Source organism: Pipistrellus hanaki (genome assembly GCF_964339955.1).
Source record: "Pipistrellus hanaki genome assembly, chromosome: X".
NCBI classification, from domain to species: Eukaryota; Metazoa; Chordata; class Mammalia; order Chiroptera; family Vespertilionidae; genus Pipistrellus; species Pipistrellus hanaki.
Window position 1 is genome coordinate 92257371 of NC_140524.1, and position 17740 is coordinate 92275110.

General features: G+C 43.8%; 1 protein-coding gene across 2 annotated transcripts in view; it reads right to left on the reverse strand.

Annotated features, from left to right (window-relative positions):
- Positions 1–9826: 9826 nt before the first annotated feature.
- PTCHD1 (patched domain containing 1) overlaps positions 9827–17740 on the reverse strand; it is a 66292-nt gene continuing 58378 nt past the window's right edge. For both annotated transcript variants that reach the window (XM_084869494.1, XM_084869495.1), the window contains one exon: positions 9827–15318. In XM_084869494.1, the coding sequence (XP_084725620.1) occupies positions 13664–15318 (1655 nt within the window). In that variant the 3' untranslated portion in view covers positions 9827–13663. The remainder of the gene's footprint in view (positions 15319–17740) is intronic.

The following is a 17740-nucleotide window of genomic DNA, read 5'->3' on the forward strand; positions in this document are numbered from 1 at the left end:
ATCTTCAGGGGAGACAGGGACTAAAGATCATTTACTAAATATCCCCATAAATCTGGAATATACTCATAGGATTTTGCCATTAAGATGGAAAGTTAACTAAGTATATGTTGAAATATTGAAATGAACTCATTCATTTTCTCTTTTTCCTTGGCTCTTATTTGCTGGGCTATTTAGGGAAATGTCGATGCTTGAGAGTAAAGCAGAGTGGGCAAAAATCCAAAGGATTAAATTTAGTTCCCATGAAAGTCTTCCTACCATGAATTATTTCCAAGTTAGTTAACTAAATTAATTGAACATGTGCTTAGGAAATGGCATTTCTAAAGCATTGGTAGCAAAGGCCTGGTGTGATATGCTTATACTTCTGACCTGGGTTTTTCTTTTCTTAAAATATATTTTATTGTTTTTTTTACAGAGAGGAAGGGAGAGGGATAGAGAGTTAGAAACATCCATGAGAGAGAAACATCGATCAGCTGCCTTCTGCACACTACCTACTGGGGATGTGCCTGCAACCAAGATACATGCCCTTGACTAGAATCGAACCTGGAACCCCTGAGTCCGCAGGCCAATGCTCTATCCACTGAGCCAAACTGATTAGGGCCTGACTTAGTTTTTTTCATCTGAATTATAGGTTGCCTTCTGAAAAAGGAAGTCCGCCTGGCCTTTCTTCCACTAGTTGGACAGTTATCACCTAAGAGAGAGTGTCCACGCAGAAACCGTCCTATGGATTCTCTCTCTCTCTCTCTCTCTCTCTCTCTCTCTCTCTCTCTCTCTCTCTCTCTCTCAAATGCTGGAGAGAGAGAGAGAGAGAGAGAGAGAGAGAGAGAGAGAGAGAGAGAGAGAGAGATCTTATTTCAGTTTCCATGGGAATAGGCTAAATAAGGACTCTAACAGACAGCAGTATGAGTGTAACTTTTGCTATTCCCAGCTCAGAACTATTGAGCCAAAATCTGAAATCATTCCAGTCCTTTACATTACAAGATCAATATTGTAATTTGGTACCTGTGGCATATAATTTTGGATTCAAGCTTTTTTTGGGACAGTGATCTTCATGCATCCATTCAGTTAGTCTTGCGAAATTAATTAAAAATGAAAACCCACCCTGATGTAAGGGAGGCAACTGATCAATGTTTCTCTCTTACATTGATGTTTCTCTCTTTCTCTCCCTTTATTTCCCTTTCAAATAAATAAAAAACATATCCTATCTAATAAAAGAGTAATATGCAAATTGACCATCACTCCAATACACAAGATGGCTGCTCCCATGTGGACACATTATGGCCACCACCAGATGGCCAGCAAGGGAGGGCAGTTAGGAGGGATCAGGCCAGCGGGGGAGGGCAGTTGTGAGCAATCAGGCCAGCAGGGAAGGGCAGTTGGGAGGACCAGGTCTGCAAGGGAGGGAGGTTGGGGGCGATCAAGCCTGCAGGGGAGGGCAGTTAAGGTGACCAGTTCGGCAAAGGAGGGAAGTTGAAGGCAACCGGACCTACAGGGAAGGGAAGTTTAGGGGGACCCAGGCCTGCAGGGGAAAGCAGTTGGGGGGGGCAGGCCTGCAGGGGAGGGCAATTAGGGGCAATCAGGTTGGCAGGGGAGCAGTTAGGCATCAGTCAAGCTGGCAGGGGAGTGGTTAGGGGGCGATCAGGCTGGCAGGCAGAAGCGGTTAGGGGCAATCAGGAAGGCAGGCAGGCGAGTGGTTGGGAGCCAGCAGTCCTGGATTGTGAGAGGGATGTCCGACTGCCCATTTAGGTCCTATCCTACTGGGCCTCTAGTGTGTGTGTGTGTGTGTGTGTGTGTGTGTGTGTGTGTGTGTGTATGAATGAAACCCCACCCCCTGAATTGATTTGGCACCACATGCATATGTATTGCTTTGCTACTTCCCTCCCAGGCTTTCCTCCTCCCTCTCCATTCAGGTATTGAACTATAACTAATACATCCAGCGTTTTCTCTTGCCTTTGCAAGACCAGAATTCTATTGAAAAGAGAGACCAAACTTATATTTTTCACAGGCTTTTGTTCACTTCTTTTTTTTTTTTTTTTTAAAGTGTATATCATTCAGTCTCAGATCTAAGTGGTCCTCAAGGTGGTCCCTAGGCTCTGTCCAATTTAAAAATATATATATTTTATTGATTTTTTACAGAGAGGAAGGGAGAGGATAGAGAGCTAGAAACATCGATGTAAGAGAAACATCGGTTCAGCTGCCTCCTGCACACCCCCCACTGGGGATGTGCCCGCAACCAAGGTACGTGCCTTTGACCGGAATCAAACCTGGGACCCTTCAGTCTGAAGGTCGACGCTCTATCCACTGATCAAACCAGTTAGGGCTGTTCACGTCTTTTAAGCACAGGCAAATAGGTACATAGGTTGCTTCCTGCTACAATTTTATTCCTCTGTTTGTGATTACATATGAAACTAAGCCCCGGACATGGGTTTTTCTTTCTTCAGAGACAGATGTATAGCATTGTGGCCATTAAGCCACAGAAGGGACCATATGCAAGGTTTTATAAAAAGACATCTGCTGCCAAACAAGCAAAACACCCAATCCGTATCTGTAAGAAATGAAGTCATATTAACTTTTCTGATTGCTCATCTGGAAAAAATAGAACAAAACAGAACACATGCTAATTGCTCTTAAAGAGCATTTTCTACATCTGCATGTCGAAAATGAATTAAAGGGGGAAAAGGTAAAGTGTGATATTCCCCAGCCCACTGCCATTTCACTTTTTTGGGGACATCTATAAGAGTGTAAACAATAAAAACAAAGTAAGTCAAGTTAAAAAAAGGAGATTGGAAACATGTCTGAACAAGTGAAGGCGATAAGTTTGAAATCTTTACACTTGGAATTTGCTATCTAGTTTGAAAACAGGATGCTTTATGAAAAGGTGGGATTTTGATATGAAAGAATAGTCAACTAAGGATCAGGTGTATTTGGCATTCCCAGGGTTAGTGTGCTGAAATGGCTTGGGGGTTCTACAGTTGCTAAATTGCATGTGCAAACCTGAAACATTGTCCTCTGGTGAGAGCTGGTTAGATGGAGAGGAACTGTGGGATTGCCAATCATCAGTGGGATGGTTTTCCCTGCTGATTTTGTTTTTGTGTAGGTGTGGGATGACATCAAGACATATTTTAGGTGTCAGAGAAGCTCAAGTGGTGCAAGATATGGGACATCATTGTTCCCTGAAAAAGCTAGTAATTTTTTACCATATTGATTTTCTTTGGACACCTAAAAAATATCAATTTTTTTGGTGAGGATATTTTTCCATTGATTTTTAGGGAGAGTGGAAGAGAGAGGGAAAGACAGAGAGAAACATCAATGTGAGAGAAACAACATGGATTGGTTGCCTCCTGTATGCCTGACAAGGACCGAGCCAGGAAGGACCCTGCAAGCAAAGTACCTGCCCTTGACCACAATCGAAATCAGGACTCTTTGGTCTGCAGGCTGACGCTCTATCCACTGAGCCGAACCAGCCAGGGCTGAAACATATCTTGACTTTAGGTAAAAAAAAAATATTTATTAATGTGTTGCAAGCCGCCCATTGTCTTCACTAGCAGAGAGGTGTGGACAAGGAACCCAGAAGGCTGGTCAACCTTGAACCTATGAAAGGTCAGAGGCAACCACCCACTGTCTAGATGAGACAAAAGGGAGCTGAAGCAACCTCTACCTTTTAGTCTTCTGTAAATCCTTACAGTAGTCTATCATTGGAATTGCCTGCCTAAGGGCCATGGGTGGATCCCAAACCTGAATAAAAGGGATCCCTAGGCCAGAGCAAAGCAGAGTCCTTCCTCTTGAGCTGAGCTCCTGCCTGGCCCCCAATATTTCCAAATTAATATTTTCTAGAGTCTTTTATTTGCGTGCGGCCTCCTCCAGAGCCCAAACCCCGAACTCTGAACCCTGAACCACTTGGGGTGTGGAGGGGGACACTCGTAACTGGCAGCCCAACGTGGGGCACTTGCATTAATGCTCCTTTATGGACAAATGGTTTAACTCTTTGTGGGACAATTTTCTGGGTAAGTTTCCAATGAATCCCCTCTGAGCAGGTGCTGCCCTACATGAATCAAGGTGGTGTGACTCATACCTTGTCAAGCTCCAGATGCAGTTTTGGTAGTTTTCCCTACAGGGTTTGATGCTTATCTGTCTCCAGACTGTCCATGCTGAACTATTTATGCATCCTAGAATTTAGATATTCTTTCTTGGTTTAAAAACAATTTATTATTCCTAGAATTGCCTATTTACTAGTGTGGAGACACCCAACTAAAACATGGGGAAACATAACATATTGTTGGAGTCTCTTGTGGAGAAGTAGATAAGAGTTTGAATGCTGTATTAGTGATTAATCTGAATGTCAGAATGTGATCTGATGATCAATTGACATGGATACAACTTAAAAACCCATTCTGATTTAGCTGAAAACTTTATAAAATAACATGCAATTTCAGGAACTTCTTTCATTAGCCATGAAAATAAGAGAGGGACCCCGTTTTGCTGTTTAAACTACTTTATGTCTAAGGGTGAGGATCATTTCCACATCACTAATTATTTGGACTCCCTTCCCTTTCATCACCCACTAAAATTGAACTACTAAAGGAACATTTATCTGTTACGACTGTTTCATCGTTAATAATTATTGGTGCATCGCCTGACTGGCATGACTCGTCGGTTGAGCATTGACCTATAAACCAGGAGGTCATGGTTTGATTCCTGGTCAGGGTACATGCTCAGGTTGCAGGCTCAATCCCAGTGTGGGGCATGCAGGAGGCAACCCATCAATGATTCGCTCTAATCATCGATGTTTCTCTCTCCTTCTCCTCTCCCTTTCTCTCTGAAAGAAAATAATAATATAATAATTGGCATGGGATATCTTTGTTGTTAAAAAAAATGCTAAATGCATTGGCTATGAGACACACTTTTTACAGCTGTTAAACTTTTGCACATTGAGAGGAATAAGTTTGAACAAGGAACTATGAAACCCAAGCTGAAACTTCTTTTCTTTGAGCCTACCATTCAATAATCCTGCTCACAGCTCTAAGCTGGAGTATGAATACAGAAGCAAGAGTGGGTGGTTGAATTATGGAATCATAGACAATAGGAATAGAACTTAAGTATGTTCTTGCCAAGTTACTGGGGAGGAAGTATGAGTGGAGAATTTAAAAGAAAATGTGAGGCCTTTTGAAAAAGTACAGACTCAGGCTCCATGTCTTTATCTTATAGAGATTTCTGAACAACTCCATTATTTCAAGTTCAGTCATCCCATACAAATGTGATTCATTTCACCTTACCATTAATTACTTTTTTCCTGTCATAGTGTGTAAATTTTTGGAACTGCACTAGACCTCCTCTTCCCTGCTCCTCTTAATGTTCACGCCGTGTGTGTGTGTGTGTGTGTGTGTGTGTGTGTGTGTGTGTTACTTGTATGACTTTTCTCTCCCAAACTGATGTTTCCTATCACCAGACTACTTTGGATGGCACCTGCTTTTCTTAATGTGCATGAAAGACATTGATTTTCCTATCAAACTAATGCTAGGGATAAATGACAAAAGCCATCTTAAGAATGTAGGTGAGCAAGACGGAATGACCATCCCACATGTCCTTCCTCACTTCCTGCCTAGACCTTGGGAGAGATCGCTGTGGTTTTGGCCTTTGCTCTTTTCATCTTTGTCTTAGAAAATTCCATCAAATGCAATTTCCCACTATAAAGCTGCTAGTTAGCAATTTGTAAATTCTTTTTTTTTCTTTTATTAACATATTATTTGTGTACCTATCTTACCGTTGCCCCTCCCCACTCCCATACATGCCCTCACCCCCAAATGTTTTGCATCCGTTGGTTATTCTTATATGCATGCATTCAAGTCCCTCGGTTGATCTCTTATCTATAATTTGTAAATTCTAAGAAACATTCACTTTCCAAGGTTTCTTTCTTAGTGTACTGTTTGGCTGGTCTCAGACCAACTCACAGGAAACATAGAAGGGGAAGGTAGTATGTGTTATGGCTTCCTGCACATAGCTGAAGCCCTGGTCTGTCAAAGCCCATAGAACCACAGGGCTGGGTCTGCTAAGGCATTTTTGTTTTATTTTTTTAAATATGTTTTTATTGCCAAAACTGGTTTGGCTCAGTGGATAGAGCATTGACCTGCAGACTGAAGGGTCCCAGGTTCGATTCCGGTCAAGGGCATGTACCTTGGTTGCAGGCACATCCCTGGTGGGGGGTGTGCAGGAGGCAGCTGGTCGATGTTTCTCTCTCATTGATGTTTCTGGCTCTCTATCCCTCTTTCTTCCTCTTTGTAAAAAAAATCAATAAAAATATATATTAAAAATAAAAAAATATTTTTTATTGATTTCAGAGAGAGGAAGGGAAAAGGAGAGAGAGATAGAAACATCAGTGGTGAGAAAAAATCATCAATCAGCTGCCTCCTGCATGCCTCCTACTGGGGACCAAGCTAGCAACCCAGGCATGTGCCCTGACTGGGAATCGAACCATGATCTTCCTGGTTCATGGGCCAACAGTTAACCACTGAATCACACCAGCTGGCCTGCTAAGACATTTTAAATGTACCTCAAATGTGTCAGGGATGTTGTAAAAGGCAGTGTGCATGGCTGTGTGTGTTATGTGTATGCATGAATGTGTGTACATTTGTGATAGGTGTAGTGAGTGTCCATGCATTATGTGTGCATGTGTGTGTGTCCATGTGCGTGAGTGTACATGGGGGGGGGGTGGCAAAACACGTTAAACGTTCACCCTTGAATTTAAGTATACTGTTTTGCCAAAGAGAATCACATGGTTTTTTCCAAGGATGAGCCTGGAATGGGTAATAGTAAAGGGGTGAGTCTTGGCCATTTTTTAAGGACTTGAACAAGATCCTGTATAGATCTCAGTGAACAAAATCTTCAAACTTCACTCAGATGCTACATAGTGGGACTAATATTTCTCCATCTCAGTAGACGCCTTTCCTTGTTATGTCGGGGCAGAGGGCTATGCAAATGGCACCAGTGCCTCCCTTGCGTTTCAGGGAAAACCAGACAGTAATTCCCTCAGCCTTGCCTTTAGGACAACCCAGGTGCATTTCGTTGTACCTAAAGTTCTTTCAGAAAAAGCACAACCAACAGGTACAAATAGTTATTTATTGCCTCACTTCCTCCATCAATGTACACTGTATCTAGCGTATGGTGAGGAGTCCAGAGAACTGGGCTTGTATTTGCATGTCCGTGTCTAAGACACATCTGTCCTAAGGTGTAACCGTATGTCCATCGCCATGATTTCCCATTTGCCCACTACAAAGATTATCCAGATGAATGAAACACATTCTCTCCTTGTTGGAGAGTCAGCGGCTGTGGGTGCATACTTACCAAGGGCGGATGTCTCAGAAAAGGGCTCACCTGAGAGTAGCCCTTGCAAGGATGGGATATGCTACTGCCATGTGGCATCCATCTATGAAACGTGGAACCAGGTTGCTCTGCCCCTGGTTCTTTAACAGGGCCCACTTCTTAATGCTGGCTTTGCTGGCTCCCCCATATATGTATGTGTGTGGTGTGTGGTTCCTGTTATTTTGAGGTTCTGTGTACTTCATTGCAACAGTGAGAATGTGGTAGCAGCCTGGTGTTCGTTCTGCCAACAAGAGCCCAGCACAGAGGGGTCCTTTGTGAGAGCTTGTTGAACTGGTGCTGACACATAGATTGGACAGTCACAATATGTTTGCAGAATAAATAAAGGAGTAAGGAATAAATGAATGGAAGTGGACACTTGGTTGAGCATGAAGAAACCAATATTTGAAAGCAGTTTTGGCTCCTTAGAGAAATGGTGGTGGAGAAATTCTTGACTTCCCATTGGTCCATATGAAGATACCAGGATCCCACTCCCAGTGAGGTCTTTATGAATTTAAGACAGTGGTTCTTCACTCTTTTTGGATCTTAGACCTCTTTGGGTATCTGATGACAATCAGGAACTGAACATATATGCATTTTTTGCATATAATTTATTTTTAGGAAGATCAGAGTCCCCCCCCCCACCCCTCCCACGGACTCATTCACAGCCCCCAGTTAAGACCCCTTAATTTAGATACACAGAATTTGGCAGGGTGGAGAAAGGACTGAGACTAGGAACTAGGAGATTTCAGTAATAGTCCTGTGTCTGCTTCTAGCTAGCTCTGTGCATGGAATTTCATTTCTCCAGGTTTCCCTTTCCTGACGTGGAAAAACAAGGGGGTAAACTTAATTCTACCCAGATTCATGTGGTGTCAATATTGCAGAGCGGCCCTAACCAGTTTGGCTCAGTGGATAGAGCATCAGCCTACTGACTAAAAGGTCCCAGGTTCAATTCCAGTCAAGGGCATGTACCTTGGTTGTGAGCACATCACCAGTAGGGGGTGTGTAGGAGGCAGCTGATAGACATTTCTCTCATCGATGTTTCTACCTTTCCATCCCTCTCCCTTCCTCTCTGTGAAAAATCAATAAAAGATATATTTTTTTAAAAAAAACCCCACAAAACATTGTAAGCGGAAGAGTCTGGCACATTCCACAGGAATTGCATTCCTTTCACTGCGCTTCCTCTGTGGGCTGCCTCCTTGGTACACATTGTTTTCTTTGTACTTTGAAAAGAAGCCTTCTTTCCTCAGTAGGTAGGTTCCTCCAAACCCTTGCAGTGCTAATTTTAATCTAACTTGAAAAATTTGCACAGAGGCAATAACTCGCTGGTCCCCTAACGTCCTCTTCCTTGCACAGCGCCCTCAAAGGTATCAAAGAGGACTTCAAACAGATCACTTTGGCAGAAGCAGGGCAGGTGAGAGGCAGGCTGGGAGGACAGCCTCATGCTGCCTTATTGAGGTGAACAGATCTGAGCTCATTCACTTTCCTCTTTGTTGTCTCCTGGACTGGCGCGACACAGAAATAAACAGTTTCAACCACCATAGGGAGGAACTCTGCAATGGCTGAAGCCATTCTCAGTTCTTTGCCAGATTCTAGTAGTACTAATTCAATCTTTTCCATTGTGTTGCAGCTTTACCATGCTTTTCAAAAATGGGAACTTTGTTTTCAAATACCTGGAGCTTTTTATGTAGCACAAACTTCAAAGCAAATTACCCAGAAGGAATGTTCAAATGTCTTCAGACAGGCTGAGCATATAATAATTAAGTTGGAAGTTCCCTCCCTTCCCTGCTCCCATCCCAAAGTGTCTTTATCCCATTCCTTCAAGGATTGAAATCCAACTCCAACATCCGGGGTTTAGGCCCCCTTTACTATTGCCCTACTAAGTGGTGATCTAGCTGAATTTCAAATGTTCTAAAATGACCAGGACAACTAATTGCATCTTTCTGTAGCCCTAGTCCTGGGCACAAGTCTACAAAAACCCACTTCTCTGTAGCTATGCATCCTGAGCCCCACTGTGGAACAGACACATCGTATCTAATAAAAGGATAATATGCAAATTAACTGTCACTCCATAGCAAAAAAAAAAAAAAAAAAAAGATAGCAATGCCCAAGCCTCTCAGCCCTGCCAGAGTCCCCATCCCAGGGGGGCAGCCCCTGAGAGTGGGCAGTGTGAGCAGCCTGGCGGAATGTTTACTAAATCACCGTGGTAATGAGACAAATATTCCACGCCTGACCACGATGGGCCTCTGGCCAGGCCAGGGCTCAGAACCCTTGTGTCATTGCCCCGGCGACAAGGCAAGTGTTCCGCATGTGGCTATGCATGGGCCTCTGGGCCACAGAGAACCTCTGGGCAGCGGGCACGGAGTGGCCAGGCCCCACAGAGAGCTACTGGCACACAGATTCATGCTCAGGGCTACTATTACAAATAATAATGTCTTCAGTTACTTTTGTACGCTAGGTCTTGCCATGAATGTATCATCTCACTTAATCCTTCCAGTGACTCCGCATTGTCACTCAAATGTAGGCTCTCCGAGAGTGGATAGCTTGATCTGATTTGTTCACTTCTGTCCCAGTCTTGAACAGGATCTAGCTGACATCAGGCACTCAGTAAGTATTTGCTGGATTAAAAGATAATGACTGTTATCCCCATTTTAAAGACGAGAAAGCAGAGATTCAGACACTACTACAAGCTGCAGGACTACTTTAATAGGATCCGAAGGAATAAAGCCATTAGGAAGAGGGTACCATTTGTGTCCAAAAGGCTCTGCCTCTTGCCAAACCCCCAAGGTGGCTGCCCAGCCCACCTGTTCTTGAGATAGACACAGCTGGGGCTGGAGGGAAGTGGTGTTAGGGTCCAAGAATACCACTTAGAACAGTTGGGTGGTGGTTAGTTACAATGAAAGGGTCATCAAGGGCCTTGTATAGAGCAGTATATTGCATACATAACTGCAGCCATGGAGGATGGATTTAGATTATTTCACTTTTGACTGAAAATCGTAGGGGTGAAAGTGGTAGGAAAGGTGAGAACAAGACAGCCAAACACAAACACCACAAACCAAACCACAGCAAAACAAAAGCCAGAAAACCTCCAACCCCAAAACCTAACCAGGACAACACTTACGAGCTGTAACAATGGAGAGGGGTTTCATGAGGGTTTGTCTTGTTTTCTGTGGAACACATGTAGTCCTTTTAGCCTGAGGAGCCCTTATGCTACTTATTGGACCATTGCTAAACAATAATGCCCCATTTCAAGTATCATTTTTCTGTCTTGCAAAACCCAAGTTTCTTGGGAATTTATGTCTTCTGCTGAGAGAATATAATCCTTACCCTGACTTTTTTTTTTCCTTATTAATGGCCAAGAAAGCCCAAGTATCACAGTTTTTTAAAAGTTGACCAGGAGAAATGTTTGTGATGAATGGAATATTTTCTTTGGTAAACAAACACCAACTCAAAAACCAACCAAATGAGTTTCTTTGGTAAAGTGAATATTAATGCCTTGGTTGGAATTAATTGAAAACTAAAACTTTTCCAAGTGTTTGCTAGGGTCGATCTTTCCCTCTTCATAGCAATTGAAAAAGTAAAACTTCATGAAGTAGAGACAAATTTTATATGGATGTGATTCTGAGTTACTTCTAAAGTGTCTTCTCCATGGTGGGGTTAAGCTGGGGCTAAACCAATGCTGTCAGAGCAATAATCAATAATCATTATTAACAGTTAAATAATGATCTAACAATAAATAATCAGTAATAAATCTTGGCATGCAGAGTCCCCCAGTTAAAAAAAAAAGTCATTCCACAGTCAGAATTTCATAAGCCTTGATTTCAAGTGTTGAAAAGAGAAGTTGATAAGGTTGAAAAGTCCCTTCATTTAAAAGTACATTATCCCAAGGAATACAGAGTCTCAAATCAAGTTGGAAAACTGTCGTAAAACAAAGTTCCACGGTAAGTTCTTCCGGTTGACCACATTGAATGATTAAATTCTCAACAAAATCCACTTAATCGGTGAGTGTGTCGTTATCAGTTTTGTGGAGTCGTTTGAACCCGAGGTGCTCCACGTGGCTGACACGAAATCAATGGCTGATTTAGAACACACTGTTCAGAAAATGATTTAGCAACATATGATTTAAGAATAAAAGCAATCCCCTCTTCAGCCGTGTTTGATAAATACTAGCCTTGGTGCAGGCCCCTCGGAGAGAGAATTGATTGCAGCTCTATTATGTGAATGTGCCCTTCTTTGAGGACTGTGTTTGTCCTCAGGTTAAAGCTCATTATCTTCTAGTTGAGTATGATCATACCATGTTGGTATGATCGCTTCGTGTGTCTGCAGGAGAGATTGAACAGGTGTGGAACATACCAGGGATGATCCCTTGCACATGTATTTACAGCCGTGTGGACAACAGTACATGAAATAGAAAGCGCAGGTTTGCACTTGGTGGAGTACATCGGAATCATTTGGGCAATTTCTGCCGTTTGGCGAGACAATGACAAATCCCAAACAATTACCCAGATGTTTAAAAAAAAAAAAAAAAAAAAAGCCTGCCCTGTGGCCAACCAAGTCCCGTGTTCCTTCCTTGGAAATGTACTTTGAAGGGAGTAAATAGCCCTCTTATGAGAAAAATCTAAAATTGGCCTGCCCTGTCTTAGACATGCTAAAATGATAGAAACCCTCTAGTGGTGTGACCCTGGGCGAGTCGCTTTATCATCCTAGGTCTCGGTTTCCTCCTCTGTGGAGGATGGGGAAAGTTGCACAGTACATCCGCTAAAGTCCAAGAAGGTAAGGTGCTTTTGGGAACTGCTTATCACTATAGATGTCTAAGTAAGCTACATCTCTAAAGGGGGAAAAATCACTGTAGACGGTGGCCTCAAAGGTGACCAGCTTTTAGCTTAATTTGTACAGACTGAAAGAAACGCAGGGGTCTGGGGCAACGTACATAGCCTCTGCAGATCAAACCGTTTCTGTTTAGATCCTGCAGGTACTGCAAGTCAACAGCATAAGCATCTAGGCTCACTGACGTGCAGATGGGCCATGCAAGGAAGTAGACGGGCAGCAACGAAGGCTTGGGGTGGGGCAGGAAAGGTGAAAGTGCAGCCAGTTTAGCAGGAAAGTTTGACGGTCAGCATTGATAGATTTATATCAGAGAGTACATCTTCTGGTCCTTCCATCTATCTCCCTTTCCATCCTTTATCTCCCTGCCTGCGTTTTCTCGAAGTGTCTCCACTTCAGGACTTGCACCCACCAGAGCACCTTCTGTCCTCCATGTGTCTGAGCAGGGATGCAGCAGAGCGCAGGCGCGCTGGCACTTACCATCTCAGCATTCTCTTCTCCTGCCTTAGCTAGGCGTGGGCAGATTTTGTTTCTGGGCATCCACGCACACATTGCATGTAGGGCCAGACAGCAAACAGCTGTACCAGCTGGCCATTTTTGTCTTAAAATGGAAACACTGTCTCTGGGTTCAAGTAGACACCTGCTTTTCCTCCATCGTGCCAGGTATTTGGGTTTGGCTCTGTGGTTTCGGGGACTCAGAGCCTCCTGCCAAGAGCTGTAACTAATAAAGCAGATCCATTTGGTGACAAGCAACAGGATATTCCAAAATAGAATCGCCCAACTCTGCAATGCTGGAGCTGTCACTGGTTTAAAGGTATAGTAACCAAACCAGACAAATGTTAAAAAATATATCGATGGGAGGGGGGGTGGGTGGGGATAGGATCCATTCATGCTACACAACAAAACTGTCTCACCTGGGTGATTGCGGCCCGTGGTGATCGCTACTCCGCCGTGTGTCTGCTTCTGAAGTTCTGGCTCGCGTTTGCTGGCCAGAGCTTTCACAAGCATCTCCTTGGGGTGTTGGGGAGCTAGGTGAGATGACTGAAACCTCAAACCACAGAGCCTGCCTGGAGCTACTGCTCTGCAGAAGTTCTGGAAGCCTTACTGTTTGAACAATGCGTAAAGCTATTTCTGCCTTGGCAGCTGACCTTTCAATCAGTAGGTTTTTGTCACAATACCAGCAACATCTGCAGTGTGAATAAAATAGGATTCTGCTTGCTCTGAAGCTTCCTTCTGTTTGATCTTCGTGTGTGTGTGTGTGTGTGTGTGTGTGTGTGTGTGTATAAATTCTTTCTGATAACAACCTTTTGTTGGAAAGGTTGAAAATATGCAATGCCCATTTCCCCCCTTGTCCTTTACTTTCTTTTGGGCAACCAATGCCCGTTTCTTGTCCTTACAAAAGAAAGAAAAACTCTAAATCTGTTTCATCAGCGTCATCTCTTTGCTCTCCGTAAGACCTAGGGTGAAAATATAACAAGCAGACACACTCTCACACTGTGGTGATTTGGTCCACCACTCGGGTACTATCCATATCCACCATTTCCACACACTCAATCTCCTCCCGGTTCTCAGGATTTTTCTTATCTTTCCTTTTTTTCTTAGAGGGCGGCAGGAAAGTCAGTATCACAGGTAAAATGGCAAAGCAGTGAAAGAAGGTGACAAATGCTATTAAAAACAAGCACCTGAACAGTGTACAGGTCAGATTTGAAGGCACAGCTGCGAGAGGAATCAGACCAACAAGATAGCAGAGGTAACTCTGTAAAATAGCTACCCCGTGCACTTCCAGGGCATTTTTGACCCATTTAGTTCTTGTGAGGTCCTTGCCAAGAACAAACGTGGATAACAGTGGAGCACAATTGTCAATGGTGTAGTTAATTCCATAAATTAAGCATAGCACAGAAATGCAGTCTAGTTCGACTTTCCACAGGGTCATGAAACCTACAACTCCAAACTCCACGGATACGACCGTGAGCGTGAGCCAGACATTGATCAGGGAGTCTGCCACCAGGAATGCCGAGAAGAAGAGCAGGAACAAAGCACTGATGCAGGAGTTGTGCAGGGGGGCGCCCAGAGAGGAGGCGTAGCGATCCATGTACACGAAAGACGGGTTGAAAACAATGAACTTCACCTTGGAGGTGACGGAGAGTCTCCTCAGGGTCTCCAGGAGATCGTAGAGTTCTTCTCTGTTGGTTTCCATGGTCTTAGCCACCAAGAACATTCTGGAGGCCACTACGTCGTACTCACCATTGAACTTTTTCGAGAAGATGATGTCCTCTTGAAAATGCGAATATTGGGGGGCTCTCAGGAAGGAGTTCCTCAACATGTCTGTGAAGTTTTTCTTAGGCAAGCCAGTGGACACGTTGAGTTTCCGAAGGTAATTTAGATAGCTCTCAAACCAGGATATCCGCACAAACCCCTTGGTGTATTCTAGTACGTCTTCTTGGACACTAGTGTTCCAGTATTCTATGGACTCATATATGTAGAACCCAATCACTGGACTATAGTTGCTGAAGTACTTTTGCTGGGCAGTAGTGTACTCAATGGTTTGTGTCGCTGTCGCTACGATGTTACTAAGGTCTGACCCTTCACTGACCTGGAGATAGCCCATTAAGGCAAAGGAAATATAAATAAGGTAAAAGAGAACTACAAAAGGCTTGACATAGGTGTTGGTTATCCAGTCACAGTAATAGCGTTTGAGGAAACATACCAATAGGTGACTCTCATACGTGTTGGCTTCCTCACCTTCGCTTGTGTCCTCGCTGAACCGGGCTGTCAGGAGAAACCTGTACCATGCCGGCTTCTCCTGCAATACATCGGGCTTTGGGACTTTTCTACAGAAGATACTATGCTGGTAATTGTTTTCTATGTAGCCAGTGAACACCAGGCTGGAACCATAAAATGAGAGTACATAGAGGTAGTTGAAAAGGATTGCAATACAGGAATTGCAGCAGAAGATTCTGGCTGCCTCAATGTTCGTGAAAGGGCTGGCCCCTATGCCAAAGGTGACCAGGTACATGGCAGTGGTGAGAGAAAAGGAGAGCATGGAGTCGGCATAGACCTCTGCAGTTCTCTCTTTAACGTGTTGGTCTTCTCTAGTTTTCCTCCAGGAGGACAACATTTCAAAAGTCCCATATAATCCATGACCTGAGGGGGAGGGGAGGGCAGAAAAAGACCAGATCAGAAGTGTGAAAGGCTGATCTCTTTAAAGAGAGGAATTGACTTGGTGATAGGCAACTTACTGCGTTAAGGGAAACAGAACCAGCCCTAGTGTGACCAGTGACAAGTAAATGTCAATGACTTCTGTGGAGAGAGAGGCTCGTGTTTGCATGATTCATAAGTGTGAATGGCTAGTCATAGGGCAGCCAGAGAAGCTAAGGTCTTCGTGCTCCCTCCCTGCTTAAGAGAACTGGGTGGATTTTTGCCTAGAGAAAGCGGAGTAGACTTGTGCCTATGTCTCTTGGGGATAGGGTAGATCGGCAGTTGTAGGGTGTTGGTGTAGTTTGCAGAGCATCCATTTCCCTTGGTTGGTGGGACACTCCAGGGGAGATACCTAGCTCAGTGGTCGGCAAACTCCTTAGTCAACAGAGCCAAATATCAACAGTACAATGATTGAAATTTCTTTTGAGAGCCACATTTTTTAAACTTCTTCAAATGCCACTTCTTCAAAATAGACTCTCCCGGGCCATGGCATTTTGTGGAAGAGCCACACTCAAGGGACCAAAGAGCCACATGTGGTTCGAGAGCCGCAGTTTGCCAACCATGGGTCTAGTCACTTGCTTGTCATGCCCGCAGGTCTGGCTGGAGGTCAGCACAGAGGAAGGCAGTGGGCAGAGGGTCCTGAGTTACATCTCATCATCTCATTTAAGTCTGGCCAAATGACGGGCTTTAGGGAGAACAAGGCACTGTATTTAATTGGAGCACTGACAGGAACTTAAATCACACCCTCTTTTATGTTTCCTTTCCTAAATATCGGTGCCGGAAGCAATAGATCCGAGAGACAGATGGGAGCAAACACAGTAGGAACCAGTCTGAATGAGCAGGAAAAATGAAAGAAGACTCAAGAGCCGAAACTGGTTTGGCTCAGTGGATAGAGCGTCGGCCTGCGGACTGAAAGGTCCCAATTTCGATTCAGGTCAAGGGCATGTGCCTTGGTTGCGGGCACATCCCCAATGGGTGTGTGGGGGGGTGCAGGAGGCAGCTGATCGATGTTTCTCTCTCATAGATATTTCTAACTCTCTATCCCTCTCCCTTCCTCTCTGTAAAAAAAAAAAAAAAAAAAAAAAAAAATCAATAAAATATATTAAAAAAAAAAGAAAAGAAAAGAAAGAAGGCTCAGGATTCATATGACCCTCCCTGCAGTTGATCAAAATCAAAATCAAAATACAAGGGGAATATCTGTAATACTTTCAATGTTAAGGAATTTAACAAAAGAAAATTTAGGTTGCAAGTTTATGGCTTGTATTTTGTCTCCAGGAACCTGTTTGACCAAGGTTTGTTATTCAAAGATGATGAATCAAGCAGGTGGTGACTCCTGGCTTCTCGGCATTATTTGGCAATGGCCTCTGAGGGAGAGACCAAGATTAGTAATCTCTTCGCTTAACTCCACAGCGCCTTTGCCTCCTGGGTTAGCATTCCAGTAACACGGGAATAGTAGAGGTTCAATAAATGTCCATGTTCTCACTCCATTCTACTGGCTGAGACCAGATCTAGCTGGACTTCTCTCACCTCTCTTGGTTGGAGCCAGGCCCTTCCCCAACGGGCCTCCCATCAGTGTGACCCATCGTGTTTCTCAGTAACCCCCTGTCTCGGCACCGGCATCAACAGATCTAATTTTCTGCTTCTGCGCCTTGGCATATTCAATCCCATTATTGAGGATAATAAAATCTTTACCCTGTGGTACAGTAGTCTTGTTTTTAAAGAGGAATTTAAAATCTCCAGCCAAGCGTAATGCTGAGGGAAGTGAGTCACAGTGATGTTGTGTATACAATAACTGATCGCACGTCTTCCCTCGTGGCCAGGCTGGTATTTATAGCCTTCTTGTGAAATCTTGGCCTCAAACCCAAAGGCCCATTTGATAGTTATTACATAGGCCTGTTTCCTCGGAGGGACTTGGCATTTATCTTAATTTACTAGCCATCGTTTTACAGCCACTTTTCGAGGTCAGGTCAAAATTGTCAATTTGATAACTAGCTCTTGTGGCCCCTGTTAAATTGGAGGCACCTCAACTCTCCTTGCGTGAAGCAAAAAAATGCCCTTGTTGCCTGGCAGACTGTTGTTAATTATGTTTTCGGTAGCTAACAGCCAGTCTCAGGGGGCGAAACTGGTAAGTCTATTTCCACTGTGTTGTCAGGAAGGACCAACTGACCTTTGGTTAAAAGCAATGTATCCCTTGACAACGAAGGTAAAGGAGGGTTAATATCTCTGAGGTATCTGTACCCCGGGGAAACAGTCTTGACAATTTCATCTAGAGCCATGCAGACTACGTTCCAATGGGCAAAACAATATAGCGTTTCACTGAAAATGGCAAATGGACGTTTTTTACAGTATTGACTTGTTAGAAACAAAA